Here is a 17869-nt window from a genome sequence, read left to right as displayed (position 1 = left end):
GCGGCCGCGGCCGCGGCCTCTTACCGCCCACATCCGGTCGCGGCCGCGTCCCGCGCCGCTGCCCTCACCTATTCCATGAGCGATCTCCTCGGTGTTCAGGGCCTCGACATGGGCGCCGTTTACCACCCGATACCTACGATCGGCCTATGACCTACGATACTCACACCCCTTTCGCGCCCGCAATAATTCTAGCTCGTCCGGGGGTGTACTTACGTCCGATTTCGTTTCGTTTCAATCGATCAGTCATCCTTCTTTTCTATATTGCTTGTCGCCATTTTTCAATTTCGTTGTAGCATATCGTCGTGAGTTTTACAATTTGTATGTCCCAAAGGACAACATAATATAATACAATTTTTCATCGCAAACGCAATAGTCTTTCTCAGTTTTGCTTAAAAATCATATTTTAATACGTGCCAAAAAACTTGTTGTTTTCGATAGATCGATTTAGATTGCATGAATTATAAAGTTTGAAACTCAGTGAATTAAGAATGCTCATATAAAAGAAATATATGTACGTATATTTTTTTGGATCTATTTAAGACTTAATTGGCTGAAGAAGTCAATGTACTTTTTATGATTTTTATTTATAATATTATCGATTGTAAGATTTTAGGAATCTTGCTGAGAAAAAAATTAGTCTTTCGTAATAAATGCGTAATTTTTTAATGAAATATTACAGTGAATTAAACAGCACTCTATACATTTCTCAATTGAGGGACTGTTCTTCGTTTTGAAGTAGTCAACGAAAGAAATCGAAAGTATTAATTAATATATGTCACTCAGTGATCAAACGATCGAGCGTGATAGGTATCAATTTCAAAAAGTGCAATATTGTAGATTTAGGAAAACCGTTCTTATTTATCGGTTCGAAATACATATCGAGAACGCGATATTTCCGCGGAGCTATTCGCGGTTGGCAATGTTCGGCGAAACTGTGATCGTAGAAGCAGAAGAAAACGCGTAGCGAATTGCAGATTTAATCGATGTAATAGTTACCTATGGGGCCTCATTTTCTCGTAGTGAAGAAAGTAGACATGTAGCAACGAGACAAACGGATCGCAAAAGACTGGTAGTTATTTCGTAGATAATTAGTAACGCAGATAGTAGGACAATAAACAAAGTGTTCAAATGTAGAGGGAAAACGACCTAATGATGCTCAAATAAAACGCCGTCGCGTCGAACGTATCTCCTTATAGGATTGTCTTTCGATTTTTAAATTTACTACGTTTAATTAATGAAACATAAAGCAAGTCTTAAACAATTTTTTGCTTCTCAACGAAACGTTATTAAATTTAAAAAATTTAACTTTAAAATTTATATGGATCTTGTAATCTTAAGAATAATAGGATTATCTTTTGATTTATAAATTTACAATTTGTTCAATAAAACATAAAGCAGGAATCTTAAAAAGTTTTTGCTTTTCAATAAAACATTATTAAATTTAAAAATAAAATTTTTGTGTTTCTTTGACTTTTCAAAAGAAAGACAGTTTATTTTGACGTTTTCTTAAAATACATTTTTTTATGAGTTACATAATCATTTCTATAATATTTCAAAATTGAAAAATCGGAGATGTATTGAGAATTGAGAAGTTAATAATAATTAAAGTTGTCTTACATTGTCAGATTAGTATAATTATTATTAAAGCATCTATTGAAAATGAATATAATTATATGAAAACATCTTCTTTTACATACTAATGAAAACAGGCAGGATAAACGAACAGTAACTATACAAGTCGTGTCTAACTAAATCTCAATCATCTACCGACGTCGAATAATTAAATTTTCGGTGTCCATCACACTTGCCGTTAAAAGCACTTCGATTAAAACGCCGTAGAAATTAACACCGACATCGAACCTTCAACGAAGGAGGAATGAGAGAACAGGAAATCGAAAGACAAGGTGAGCAGCAATTTTCAGGTCACCTCGATGGGGAAACAAAACGACAAGTCCTCGATGGAGATTGTATGTTCGTCGTTCGGCGGCTGTCAATTCGTTGATAGAACCTAGTTGAAATTTTAGCGCGTTGCGAACAAAGCTCTAACGTAGAAATTGTCGTCTGCGAGGTTACGCGACAAGATCGAGTAATATAATTGAAAGTCGCGATAGAGAATATGGAAAAATAGTCGCGTTTCGTGGCGTATTTTCGAACGTCTTTAAAAACGGCATAATATTTTTTTGGAATGAAATAATCGTTTGTTTAAACTATAAACGCGCTCTTTGTCGAGGCCGTTTTAATTACGAATATTTTAACAAAAAAAAAAAAATTGAAATAGTATACAAGAGAAAAACATCCTTTCTCCTCCTTCTCCCAGATAGTAGTTCGCTGCGTGTACTCCTCGCGAGCATGCGAGCGATAATTGAAGGAAAACAATTAGCGGCGCATACCGACGCAAATTGTCGGCGATGCGATGCGGCGAGAGAGCGGTTAGCGCGACGGGAGCCCGCAGGAAATGGTTGGCGACACGTGCACTTCTCATTTGTCGCGTCTTCCGGAATATTTTTCGCAAGTGACTTCATGAAATTTCATAATGTCGAAGCAAGAAAGAACTCTGTGTTCTAAACGATATAAAGATACTCAAAAAGGAAAGACACGAGCTCGACACTATTTATATGTATATAAATGCATACGTGAATCTATATACATATATACATATATACGTATAATATATTTATATTCTATTCTGATATGGGGTGTCCGAAAACTCACGATAATACATCTCATTGATATTAAGAATCAAATCAGAGAGAAAAATGAATAATTTTGAATAATTTTGAGAAAAAAGAGATCCTAAAAATATAAATTGATAAAAACATGTGAATTTTAAGTATGAGTAGAAAATTATTATTCAGGGCTTGATTATCATTTTACATTGGAATGTAAAATATTACAACAGTAAACATCGTACGACAAACAACAGCCTCACAATCAAGTTGTAAAAAAATATAAATATCAAATAATACATGTATTAGTGGTTTTCGGACACTCCATATTAATATGTACCTAACGATCCATTATAGATTACGCCAGACGATATATACCTTATATATTGTTTTGTATCTTACCTATTTGGTAACGCCATAGCATTTGATATTAATATCGATATATTTTGTGAGAGCCGCATTACACCTTATAGTTTTTTGTAATAGACCAAACAGATATACATATCGGAACCTATATATCTATCTATCTCTACATATCTAGGTAATTAGGTAAACATTTGTGTTGTTATCAGACCTTAGACATTATTGAGACTAGGCGTTCTAGGTTCGATTAGTTAGAGCGAATCAGTTTTAAACGAATTAATATACTATGTACACGTTCCTATCGTTGAGACTACTAGTGGACTATAGCTTTTGGGAAGTCACTATGATATCGTTAGCTTAGATTATACTTTAGGCGTTCATCTTCGCGGAAGATCGCGGCACTCGCGTCCGTTCGTCGACGAAGAATTGTTCACAGGGAAGGCATTTGGCCTCCGTCGTAACATTCCCACTCATGTTTCATTCCGCAAAATAATTCGCGAGAGAAGCGAGATAAAGCGCGGTGCTCAAACATCTTCCGCGAAGAATACGCATTACCAGCGGCTTCAAAGAGACCTATTATATTGTACCTATTACTTAACGAGCTACGTTACATAGTTACATTTATATTACGTTACACGTAATATTATACCTCTCTCTCTCTCTCTCTCTATATATATATATATAGGATATATACTAAATATATATCGTGCGTATACCTATCTATACCTAATACCTCAGCTCCCATATATCCCACTCATATACTACTCGTTACATAACTCTTCTTAAGCCACATAGCATCAGTTATCTTAATAATAATGCGTGAGACGTGTGTCCTAGAAAGTACGTACTTAACCAGAGAGGCGCAACACTGTCAGTTTCGTAAGTAGACCAGACTTTGATGATGCGGTTTTATTGTTGGTCTTTGTGACACTTGGCTGGGCCATTTGATTTTGGGTTTTACGGGAATATAGAGTATCCGCTGATGTCTTACATAATTGATAACGGGGGCGCAGAACGATTCGACGGAATGCATTCCTGATACACGGCCTCGCGAATGTTTCTCCTCGTCCGAGACGGGACATGCACATCAAAGGGGAAACATAAAATTCTAGTGAGAGTAGCTCAATGAATTCCACGTTGCCGAAGCCATCGATGTGACGTAAACGTTAATCGATCGGCAACTCGATCGTAAACTCGAGCTGAGACAGGCTTTATGCGCTCCTCGGAACTGCGAGAGACTGTTAATATTAATACGTCGTACGTAAACGTCTGCTCTACGTGAGATCGATATGTTGCATCTGAGAAAGTTAAGAGTGTATACGTAGATGCTATATAGAAAAGCACGCGCGTAATTCGCGCAAGAATTATTTATATAGTATCGTCGAGATCTATTCACGTATTTCGATGAAGTGTGACAAAGATACATATCTATATAATGCTGCAAATGATTCTATTGAGATAAATGCGAAATAGTGCTCGACGTACATGCAATCTTATTGTAGCTCAGAAGAGTTTAGAAAGCCATTAAGACAGAGAAAAAGAGTGCAAAATGATAGTAAAATACCATTGAGCGCTTGACGTAATCAATACCAGCCCGGTAGAGAGACTTTAGGTACGAAATTACTAATACTATTAATATGTATCAGTGTATTTTAATGGCTAGAATAAACGCTCTTATACTTTTTTCCATCTGCGTAATATTGTGAGAGCAACGTCGATATGGACACTAGCATAGTGAGTCTAGTAGTGTAGTATTATTGTGGTCAGTGTTTTTTTCAATATTGTATCGTCAATATAAATGTGAGTAGTGGTGCCGGTAGTATGCCACGCACATACACACACGACATGAAATAGAAAAATAAAAAGTAGAGTACGTTATTACGTGCGTATCCAATCATTCCGCAAATTTATCATTTGCGGAAGACATTCAGTTGGTGGCATATTACCGACCCTTAGTCGATATCTAATAAGCTATATAGAGAGCCTAGCAAATATTACTTAACGGTAAATAATTAACCAATACCTTTGAAGGCTACAATAACCATAGTTCATAGGAGGGTTTATTTTGTCGTAGAATTGGAAACACCTCGGCCGCGCGTAGTTACCTAGTACCTTGTCACACAGTTTAGAAAATGCGCTATATAGTCGATGCGATATACATATATACATAGTGAGAATCTTAGTTGTGTGGTCTTTTGGATTAGTATCGAATTATGAAATTTCATGGATGCCTTGATCTCTCTGTCATTCTATTTCTCTCATTCTTTCTCTCTCTCCCTTTCTCTCTCTCTCTCTCTCTCTCTCTCTCTCTCTCTCTTTCTCTTTCACTAATTTTCTCATACTCTCTATTTAACCTAGAAAGCTTTTAATCCTATTTCTTATCTTTTTTTCTCTTTTTACGTTCTCTTTTATCGTTTGGACCTAGTCATCCGTTACACTTAAATCCCGACGAATTTCTGCAACGCTTCGCTTCATACTTAACTTATCTCCGTGTACATATTCTTAAATGTTTACGCCTACCTTCGCCTGCTCGAAGAAAAATATTGGTCTTGCGACATATAAAACTTCGCGGAAATAATTGACATGTGGAAACTTTACTTCTGACACGTAGCTTATTTTGTAAGTTTTCGAGCGATCAATATCTTTCTTCGTATGTAGTTGCAGAAATTTTGATGGAGACTTAAAATCGTTGCACTAACGAACATGCAATATAAATAAAGGGGAAAAAATCGAAAGGAAAAAAGAATTGATAAAAATAAGTAAACAAATATTCAAAAATATATATTAGTCTATGTCGAAATTACATTTTAATCGAGTTTGTTTTTCCTTATAGATTTTATGTGGTCTCTGGGAGCATTACCTGATGGTGAGTATGTGAAATATGTACTGACTAGTAAAGAACTCGATACCTACTCTGACGATCCCTATTATAGACATAACTAAAGAAATAATGATGCTATATATGGCTTCACAGCCTTGATACATAATTGTCCATTTCACCTATTTACTTTAACATACATTTTACCTATAGCATATCTTTCAGTTGACTGACGTGAATGTATGTAAATATTAGAATTTAGTAGAATAACTACTAACTTCTCATTAGCTTTTATATTAATGGAAATTTAATCTAATTAGCAGAATATAGATATGGCAATAATTTTGACGGATATAACTTAATAAGTTTATCTAGCTTTATACAGTGACAGGACCAAATCAGCAAAATCAAATTGGATCTATCGGAGTACTTATTTTATATTAAATTATACCATTAATCACAATTTTGTACTGCGTGCAAATTCGAAAAAAATGTGACGCTGCTAGCTTAACATTAAGTTGGCAGAACCAATTCGAAATAAAAGAAAAAGAGAAAAATTACATCAGAAATCAATAGAATTGGACTTACATTAATTTGTACCAACAACAATTTTATATTGTATCATTTCCAAGAAAACAATGGTACTGCTAACTTAATATATAAGTTGATAGGTCCGCAAAAAAATAGTCGTAAAAAAATGAACAAAACTGAGTTTGTATTAATTGGTACCATTGAAAAAAAGTAAGTTAATATTTTACATCTTTTTTCTCCATGATATGATTTTATTAGTATTAATTTACAATCTATGTAATTTTAGTAACGAAATCTGAGTGAACCTGGCACTTGAATTTAAGAAAAAAATTTTTTAATGCGCATTAAATTAAGTTATAATAAAAAAATGTTTTTCAAAATTTGTTATTTGATTTTAAGTTATTATAGGTTTGTAATCGTTTGTATCACTTTCCTTTTTGTTTGTACCTTAAGAAATACAAAAATATAAAGAGTTGAAGAAATGCTAAAAAATATTTTGAGATATTTTAAATCCATAAACGGAGGTTCTTTCGTAATTGTTTGTAACCGATTGTACTTTACTCGGTTTCACACACATTCGTATCCTTAAGAGGATGATTGTATCGAAATTTTAATATAGAGGTAAGAGCTAACTTTGCTATTTTTGAAGTTATTTTAAATCCGCAAGCGGATGCTACTTCGTAATCATTTATACCCATTGTGCCACAATCGATTTCGATCCCCCTTAAGGGGATGATTGTGCCGATATTTCAAAAATAGATTCAGAACTAGCTGCGCCATTTCCGAAGATATTTTAAATCTGAAAGCATGTGCTGTTTCGGAATCGTTTGTACCAGTTAAAATCCGAAATATCACCAAAATTTCAAATCCGTTTGCGAATTTAAAATATCTCAAAGTGGAGTGCTAGCATTTTTTCAACCCTTTATATTTTTGAACTCCTTAAGGTACAAACAAAAAAGAAAATGATACAAACGGTTACAAACCCAACTTAATTTAATTCGCATTAAACAATTTTTTTTCTTAAATTCAAGTGCCAGCTTTACTTAATAGCAACACTATTCTTTGGGCCGCCTTCAATTTGGTTCATGTAGTGTCTTTTATATTTAGTATTTTTGGAATGTAAAATCACATAGAAAAAGAATTATGTGCTGAGGGAATCATTCAATGTTATAGTGAATCGTTATTTTTCAGTGAAAATTGAAAAATCCATAAATCCTTATATAATTACTTTTTCACAGGGACTGAACACTTTCTTCAATCATATTGCTTTTATCATGTTCTCTTGAAATGCATGTGTCGAAAACGAAAAATTTAAATTTGGTTTGAAAATAAAATAAAATAAAATTTGATTTAAAAATAATAAAATATCATCTGTTTTATTTATCCATTATTTGGTATAAAATTTATAGGAAAAATATTTTATATTCAATAAAAAATGAAATTTTTCTCTTAAGATCACGATAAGAAGGACGAGAAAAGACCAAAATTACTAGTATTCACTCAGTTTATGGCTCATATGAGAATGTACAGATTTTTCAATTTTCACTGAAAAATAACTTTCAATGATTCCCTCAGTACATAATTCCTTTTCTACGTGATTCTACATTCTAAATACTAAATAAAAAAAATACTACATAAGCCAAATTGAAGACGGCCCAAAGAATAGTGTTATTGTTTAGATTTTATTGCTGGGATAATGTATATAGATTGTAAGTATATACTAATAAAGTCATTTTAAGGAGAAAAAAACGTAAAATTTTAACTTACTTTCAATGGTACAAATTAGTACAAATTCAGTTTTGTTCATTTTTGCCCTTATATTATTTTTTTATGGTTCTGCCGGCTTATATATTAAGCTAGCAATGTCTCTGTTTTCTAAGAAATAACACATAATAGAAAATTGTTCTTAGTAATACAGATTAGTATAAATCCAATTCAATTGATTTCTGATATAATTTTTTCTTTTTCTTTATTTTGAATTGGTCCTGTCAACTGAAGGGAATCTTAAAGATTAGTCATATTGTAAATAGCACTTACACACAGACGATTTACGCATCATTGACACATCATTACATCACTACCTCACTCATGCATGCCACACATATACATAAATTTTTGTATAACAATTATATTTTAATTAGACGTCTGAGTTCAATTTTAAGAATTTCACGCTGTTTCTTCGTGCAAACTACTAATCTATGGACTATTACTTCGTAAGTACAGATTGCACGAATTTTATATGAAGCAAATGTTGTCACGACGTGACAGTTCTGGAACGCCATATTGGAAAGAACTTAGAAATGGGAAAGAAGATCTCAATTTCGAAAATTTTTTGCCGTTCTCAGTCTATGCTGATAGACTCCATCTCACAGATACGTATTAATGCGTAACTTCAATTCTGGAAAAAGATTTTCAAATCAGAAGAAAAAAGTAATTGTTATACAAAAATTATATGGTTTAGTCGGTAATACAGACGACTTTATGATCCTCTTAATATTAAACTAGCAACACCACGATTTTTTTCGAAATAGCACACAGTACAAAATTGTCATTAATGGTATATTTTACAAAATAAAAAGTACTAAAAATGTACTAAAAACATTCTGATAGGTCCAATTTAATTTTTGCTAATTTGGTCCTGCCAGTCTTATACTGCTGGTTTTAAGCTAGTTTCCTAATAATTAACAGAGTAAATAAGTTTTATTATTTTCGATATTTTCAACGAATTCTCATCGATTTAATAAACACATATTTGTGAACTATATATATAATTTGCAAAATATAAGAAAGTTTTTTAATAGTTTAAGTTCTTTAATAACTTTATAAATTTTCTTATAAAAATAAGATAAGTCTTTTGTTTGCCAAATTGAATTGAATATAGTAATAGATATTTTTGCATGACTTTTCATTATTGATTTCTGCTTTTTTGCAAAAAATAAATTTTTATCTTTATAAATATCTTTTACAAAAACATATTTACTTTTCTTCATACGTTTTTAAACTTCTCAAAATTTAATCCAGCAAATAATACTGAAACTGAAATGGTTTAAAACTCGAGGACGTGGAAGAATAAAAAACAATCTTAAACTATATCTGTATCATGGTACCAAAAACAAAATTATATATTTTCATATTGAAAAATATTTAGTTAGAAGAAATAGTGTTACAAGAAGTGCGAAAAACTAAGAATTTTCTTATGCTTATCGGCGTTTACAAAATTATCGCGAATGATTACGTTGTCCCAAATGCTAAGAGGACTAGTGAGTTGTAACGAGGAGTTTAACGGAAATTTTCGTTGTGTTCACAGGTTTCCCAGCGGCAGCGTACGCGGCATACGCGGCGGGCCGCGGCTATTCTGGGTACCCTAGTTTCGGATTACCCTACCCGACAGGTAACCACCTTAGCCTTAACCATCTTAACCACCACAATGCGGCCCACATCGCGCCCCTGAACTTGAACTTGAACCTCATACAGGCGCAGCCCGCGCCCCATCATAACCCGCCCACTCCGACACCGCTATTTTACCATCCCAATCTGGATCTCTACAACGCCATGCCTCTGTGAACTAACTCACTGATTAACGATACCGATAACGAGCTGTGCGCGCACTCTAACTCATTGCTATACGCTAACTGACTTGCTGTCGCTTGGTCCATCCGATCCCATCGCGGCGAGAGAGCGTGTTGCGACGTGAAAATCAACGAGGTGAGAGATAGCTCCCATGTTGCCGAGAGTGATTCGGGCGGTTTGAAAGCAAAGACACGCGTGCAATACTCGAGGATTCCTAGCTGAGGATCCTCCGCAGAGACGTACACTAAACTTTCGCGAGGGACAAAGCGACTCTCCATTCCGGGATCACGAGTTCTCGAACTGGACGATGCGACGACGCGACGCGACGCCGACGCCCGGAACGTAAGCAGGTTCCGCCGAACGTGCGTTGCTATTTCCACGAAAAATAGCAGGAATGGATTACGAGAGATTCTTTAAAGCATGATTTCTCTTTAAAACCGGGAGAGTTAGTTCTGATTTTACAAAGTTTTTGCAGCCCTCGATAGCGAGAGAGAGAGCCACGATAGAATAGACGTAGAGAAAACGGGGAAAATGTTGAGCCATGAGAAACTTCGCCTAGTTACAGGATATTCGGAGATAAATTATTAATATCTAGCAGAGAGAGTGTCAGCTCGGCCGACACGACGGCTGGCTCGGCTGCGATATCGACTCGCTTCTCTTTGAAAAAGTTTGTACATTATTGGAGTACTTATTCGATATCTGTCGCAGTGTTGGTTTCGCGTATTTTTTTATAACGAGAACACTATCAAGCGGCAGTCAGCGATGAGAATCGTACAAATTGATAAATAATTACTATATCAAAGTTATACCACATCGTTTTAAGGTTTAAGGGCATCAAGAAAAGATTTGTTAGCCTCAATATATATTAATAACATCTCGTTTCATATTCTCTTATATTCTCTTTATATTTCTATATTCATCTTTGTATTAATTAGCAGAATATTCGACAGATTTCATGACGATCATTTTATTATACAATACAATACATTACTTTTCTACTATATTTTAAAATATTTTTTAAAGAAACAATGGATTCCAAAGGATATAAATAATCTATTCTCTTTCTCGTTCTGCGGTAGACAATAAATCATCGAGTGTTTGCGAAAAAGTGTGTTGTGCTACCCGTGGATTCGGAATTTATTGAGCTGTTATAGCTACGGTGCACTATTGATTCTCCCTTGTGCTGTGGGTATCATTTTTAAAGAATTCAAAATCTCAAAATATTGATATGTATATATGAATGAGAATATGAAGGTATAGAGGGGAAAAAAATGTGCATAGATTACGCCGGGTGCAAAATGCCTCGTGAAAGTATTCGGACGATTTTATTCGATTTAATATAGGCGTATTACCGTTTGAATACTTTGGTAAGCCACTATATGTGAAATCAATCATTCCTTTCAATAACGAATATATCCCAATAGCAATCTCAATAAAAGCAAATATCCAATCAATGTCCGAATTCATCAGTAAATACCACTAAATATTGAAATAGCCGATAAAAGTTATCAGAGAAATACTTTTACTTTTACAGTGTTTATTAGCCAAAATTGTGTAGGGAGAGAGCGTACAGTAAAACTAATATTATATATATTTTGTAAATACACATCGATATTTTGAAAATCGATGATGTCATCAAAATTGAGTTCAAACTGTTCAAAGCTGTTTGACACGGTCAACGGATCGTGAAATCGATCGCGATATAAAATGTGTGGAGCGGGGTAAAATGTCATTGTTGATATCTGGCAAGGGTAACAAGTACGTATCGATTGACAATGATACGCAAGGGACCGCATCGCGGTCCACTTTAATATATACATACACAACACATGTAAATACACACACACACACACACATACACGCATTCAACTATTGACATACACATGACTGCAGCGACTAATAGAGTACCTACATACGTAAAATGAGCACGTCCATCTTTCGACATCGATTTGTTGAAATCGAAGTGGATGGGCGAACCTTTCAAAGTCGAGTCTTCTTCATAATGTATTTGCAAAATTAAATCACAGATGTAATCACAGATTACATTTAATTACGTTTAAGGGAAATGCATCTCTTTTCTATCATAATTCGATATAACGTTGGCCTATCTTAAAACTCCATGAACAGAATTAAAGAATAGTAAATCGTTAGTTTGTACCCCCGTAAATTATCAATCTCTTATCCGTCTGTTCCGATTTGTTTCTGTAAACTTTCCTTTTAACAATATTAAATTGTTATCTGTATTTTTACTGATATTTATTTATTATTACGTCATAAATTTTGTTATTTGATTTTGTTATATAAAATTTGAAACAAGGCAGCAGTTCAAATATATTGAATGTAATAAAAAAATATGAGTTTAATAATATTGAAACTTCACTACGCAGCCAAACCGAAGAGTTAAAATGAAAACCAGATAAAACTATATAAAAAACCATAACGTTTTAAAAGTTAAAATGAAAACTAGCATAAAACCTTGTAAAAAAAAGCCATGACGTTTTCATCGATATCTTCAAAAACATATTCTATTTTCTATTTCTTTCAAGTTTGCGATAAAAAATATTATTTATACAAAGGAATTATTTCTTTTATAAAAATCTTATTTTTATTAACAATTGCATCTTAAGTCAATTTTTAATGGATTTATTATTAAATAAAATGTCATCATTCTCCTCTTTCAAAGCTTTCTACATAGATACCATTTTTAATGGTCTCCTTTATTGCGCGATTTATCTGCTCTTCTAATATAAACTATTATGTAAAACTTATATAACTATAATGCTTTTAAGACACTTCCTCACTTTTCTTAACATGTATTATTGCATACTTTATCAATCGTGTGTTACGTTTGCTTGCTTTCGTTATTTTACGCCTGGTAAATGTGCGCACATTTTATTCTGCGAAAAACGATTGCAATCGAAACTATGCACCCTTCCATCCTACGTAATTTTAACCCTTTCACGCGGCTTGCTACTCCTCATATCAAGTATGTAAAGCAGTAATGACGCGTCACGTCGTTAACGCCGGACAAACTGCGATCGGTGCCTCGTCGCGATCGAAATTAATTAGTGAAATTAATTGAAGATAGTGTCATCCAACAATATCGCTTCAGATTTGCTTCAGAAAATGTTTAAAAGAAGAAATGCGGTTCCTAATGTCTTGAGAAATTGAGATCTACGTACATCGATTCTTAGAACAATATATGGGTGGGAAGAGAATTCATAAATAATGTATAATGTTTTTCGGACGTTGGCCCATCCCTCAAAAAGCCTATCCTCCTCCATTTCTCCTACTATTTCCTTTTTCGATCCGATCCTCGCTTTTCTCCAGGGATATGCTCGATACTCCCAGAATCGTTTCCAATTTTCCTCGACACCCGCTACTTAACGCATTTGAATAACATTTCGGGATCACCCCCGCGACTACCTTTCCATCCTCTTCGCTCGTTCCCGATCTCCTAGCCTGGTTTGTGTTTCTTATTGCGTACAGTTCACGAGGCATGGTGGTAGAAGGAAAAGTGGATATCATCCACGATGATTGATCGCCATAAAGAATTCTTCGTCACCCCCGTTCCTCACTCCGATTCCCTCAATGTATTTCCAATGTCCGAAAAACATTTGTCGGTTAAGCCACCCTCTTTGCAAATATGGGAACGGGGCGATCTTCCATGTGAGGTAGGAACGTGGGTTAAGAAAGATATTTCTAGGTAAGGGGCGACGACGTATATTCGTGGAGAACTTCTTCAGAGAAGAAGATCTTAAGCTCGAACGTGTGTGTGTGTGTGCGTGCGTGTGTTCCCGAACTGCAAATATTCCGCTGTTTCAAGAGAAGTCAAACGGCGACCGTGATTTAACGATCGTCGCTAGACATTCACCTTCATGTTACGAAAGCGCCAAACGAGATCGTTTCACGATGCAAACTGCATTCGTGAACCGTTTCATATATTTTGTATATTGGCAAATAAAGACAAATCTTTCTCGATAACTTACGAATGAAGGGGCAAGCGTACGAAAGATGTTTTTATGCAAATCGCATTATTCTTACAAAATCATTATTTCCTACTATGTTATATCAGTCATATGAGATATTAAATTTCTTAACTTTACGAAAATTAAAGAGAAAATTATCTTTTTTTTATATGAATTTTTATAAACTATCTCTCTTTGTTGACGAGTTAGTTTATGTTAATGAAAAAACGAAATGTTTTTATATTTTATCTGTTGGATTATTAAATTGAATTTGATATTTAACTCTTACACGCCCTGTCTATAATAATTTCGATTGTTTCGAACATTAAGAATCCTTTGTTCTTGTTTAATTAAAAACGTTTTTATTTAAGTGCTTTTCAAATTTAGCTATTACAACTTATGTTTTACGAAAAATATACGCTTGAAATATATGTTGTATTTAAATATGAATACATCAGAGGCATACGTTGCATGAATGAATAGTGTATCAACGCTAAATAACGATGCTTACATGTACATGGTATTATGTGACATTGTTGTAATGATGATAACTGAATTCCGAATGTGGTAATATCAAAATTACCAGCAAATTGTCACAAATCCGATCCTCTCGTCTGCCCCTTCGATTCATGTTTTCCGATTCAAGATGGATGAGATGTTTAGTGCGTCAGCATAACATTATACAGCAAATTCGCTCTATTAGTTACACTGCAAGTTTCAGTAGAGCGACGTGGTCTATTTGTTAAATATTGACGTGAAATCAGTGAGTTTCAATTACGTTTAAATCAACGAATACGCTTTCGTTCACAAGTTAATTAATCAAAGAAAATTTACGTAAAATATTATCAATAAATGCAAAAGTTAATTGATTGATTCTATACAAATTTTCCAGTATTTGAGAATATGTAACGTATAAACAATTAGTTTTTCAAATTCTACAAATAAAAAATTTCTTCTTTCCATCAACAATTCTATCAATGTTTACACTTGTTGTAGTCACTGCTAAAATTTTCTCAATGCAGTGAATAATTTTGATAAACAATAAATGCAGAATATTTCTTTGTCTGTCAACGGTAGCGAAGAAATTGAATGAACGAGGAGCACCGCTCTCGCAGTTTGTCCGATGATATATCAGTTTATTATAAAGCGTGGCACATTTTATATTTAACACTTTTTAATAATATGTTTAATCGTTAAATCAATGAAAACAGGCGACGTGAGAGGATAACGACGGATAACCGCAAAACAGTAACTTAAGAGATCAGCGAGAAAAGAGAATAGGGAGTTTTTGCAATAACGTGAATTCAGATACGCGGTGAAAGCTAAAGTCATGTTATCATTTTCTTAATTAGTTGTTAAGAAGAAGATAACCTGACCTTAACGTTCTGGATAAACGGTATTGCAAAAACTCCCTAATAATGACTTAACGGGCTGATGGCGGTAGTATCGGGGACTTTGGGATTACCTTTTTTTATCTATTCCGTGAAGTGTAGAGTAATTCCCTAAGAAAAAAATATAACTGAAAATACTGTGTGGGTTTCGATTAAACCCCAACAAGGTAGTCGAATGGTGACGTTAAGAGGGAGAAAAGCGCTTAATCCTCAAATGATGCGAGAGTTATCTGGAAAAAGATAAAACAAAGGGGGAAACACGGAGAGAGGGAGATAACGAGGGGTAAATGTACCGACCTGTCGCTCTTGTGATACGCGCTAATAACTGCCCCGGTCGGTTAGATTTCCTCGGTCCATTCGTGGAACGATAGTAAAGGACCGAATCCTTTTAGCCCGTGTGACCGTCTTTCTTACGAGAAAATAACAAGCTGCAACGTCTCCATATTTTTCCCGGGATAACACCGCTTGAGTAGACAGCGTAACGACGACGACGATAAGAACGACGACGATTTCCTCTTAGAATGCAAACGCAATAACGAGCTTCTTCTCTTCCTTGCCTAAAGAAAGGGGGGTAGTTCCTAACGCTTCATTGGACATCAGTCGATTTTTCAGACTTCAGAGGCACTCGAAAGGGACACTTCTTTTCTTTTCGGCTGCTTGCCGGCGTGCACGGACTTCGCAAATATATCGGACTTTCTTTCTGTCCGCCGTTTTTTTCTCAACGGATCGATTCGTGCGAGGATCTATTCTGTATAAAGACCGATTCGAGGTTATCTCGAATCTGGTCGGTAAATCAGTTAGATTATTCGAATAGCAGAATATCGGGGAGAAGGAAGAGAGCTCCATTGCATAAAAGATTAAACTGACGCATACATTGTTGACAAGAATATTTTGTTATTCACTTATTGTGCAATTGGCATCAACATTCTTCTAATACAATCATTCGTTCAGATTTTTTTGTTATTCTTTCTTTTAATTTTACATCACCAGATTGTACAAAATAAATGACTTATAAAGTGGACGAAAAAAATAAACAGAAGAAAACTGGAACTCAACTAACAGAATGTTAAAATAATTTCATTTTTTTGCCTTTAATATGCATTATTGTAGACATAATGAAATATTTAAAATTTTGTTTTAGATAATTTAAATACATAATAATAATGATTAATTATAAAGTTTATTTTAAATATTACGTATCGAACAATCGTATACTGTTATTTTTGATCAACATTATTATTCAACGAAGTTAAAATATTATTAAAATATTAATTTATTTTGGGAGAAATATAACAGATGCTTTTAAAATATGATATTCTAATGAAAACTATTTTAGAAGATTTTAATTTTAAACAACATGTTAAATAATAATTATGAAAATACTTATGGAAATACTCTAACTTAGTTTTATTATTACTGTTAGTTTACGTCATTAATTATCATGTTACTTATTTTATTATATATTTATTAATATTCCGAAAATGCTCTTATACACTCGATATATCCCTTATTCATATTCGATTAAGGAGCGAGGGCGAAAAGAAAAAAAAGAGAATAAGAAAAAAAAGGGAGAGTTTTACGCGCTCGCGATTCGCGTACATACACGCAAATCGAAACTCGGTCCTTTCATCGGAGAGCCGAGGAAGGGTGGGCGGGCAGCTGCGGCGAAGCGGAAGGGTTGTTCGTGAAGCGGGGGTGGGAAGAGGATGGCAGAGGCGCACCGTCGTATTTCACAGTCATTACCGTAACGTGTTACCGTGCGCGCTCGTTGCGCCACGCAATAAATCGTCGGTTACCGTTACTATGGCCATAAGGGGATAGGAGGGGTTGCAAGAGGGAGATGAACACGAGGGGGGTTATTGTGGAACCTCAACCCGCCACCGTGCCAGTGCGTTTCTGCTAACCGTTCGCAACTGCACGATCGCGATCTCCTTTCCGATTCTTTGCACTTGAATCTTCCTTACTTTTTGCATCCTTTTTACCGCGCGAAAGGATAGTTTTACCTTTCTAGAGATAAACCTTTCCAAATAGTTTAAACATTCTAGATAATATACGTTGAGTGTATTGAAACATTTCTATACTAAATAACATCTACAGTTTTTTTTTCCTTATATTAGATATCTAGTCTCCAAGTAATTATCAAGAATATAATTTGAAAGTTATTCTTCTAACATGTTCATCTAACATAAATTAACACATAAATTAATAACATTCATTTTATCCATAATCAATAATTTTATATTTATCATTTTAATAAAAAAGATTTAATAAAAGAGGCATGTCGATGATTTTAGAATTTAAAAATAATTTATAAATATTCGCGTTATATTTCTAATTAATTTTTTTCTTTTATGCAAAAATTATATAAGAAACCTAATTTTATTACTTTATTTATTGTTATTTTTCTTAAATGTTAAAAACTTTTTGAAACGTTTATTATACGTCAGACGCAGTGCCGACAACACAGATAACGGTGTTATATAGCACTTCTTTGTCAGGTTTTTCTGCGATCTACATTCGCCACAGCTGCATCTTTCATTTTCTCTGCCGGTAATATCTAGA

The 17869-nt window shown here is 34.3% G+C and overlaps 1 protein-coding gene across 2 annotated transcripts in view; it reads left to right on the top strand.

Annotated features, from left to right (window-relative positions):
* Rbp6 (RNA-binding protein 6) overlaps nt 1-17869 on the top strand; it is a 786239-nt gene that overhangs the window by 740451 nt on the left and 27919 nt on the right. For both annotated transcript variants that reach the window (XM_018509673.1, XM_018509680.1), the window contains exons 10-11: nt 5863-5895; nt 9686-9769. In XM_018509673.1, coding sequence (XP_018365175.1) covers nt 5863-5895; nt 9686-9769 — 117 coding nt within the window. The remainder of the gene's footprint in view (nt 1-5862; nt 5896-9685; nt 9770-17869) is intronic.

The sequence above is a fragment of the Trachymyrmex cornetzi genome, unplaced genomic scaffold, assembly GCF_001594075.2.
Source record: "Trachymyrmex cornetzi isolate Tcor2-1 unplaced genomic scaffold, Tcor1.1 scaffold11, whole genome shotgun sequence".
Taxonomy (NCBI): domain Eukaryota; kingdom Metazoa; phylum Arthropoda; class Insecta; order Hymenoptera; family Formicidae; genus Trachymyrmex; species Trachymyrmex cornetzi.
This window is presented reverse-complemented; position numbering and strand designations above follow the sequence as displayed.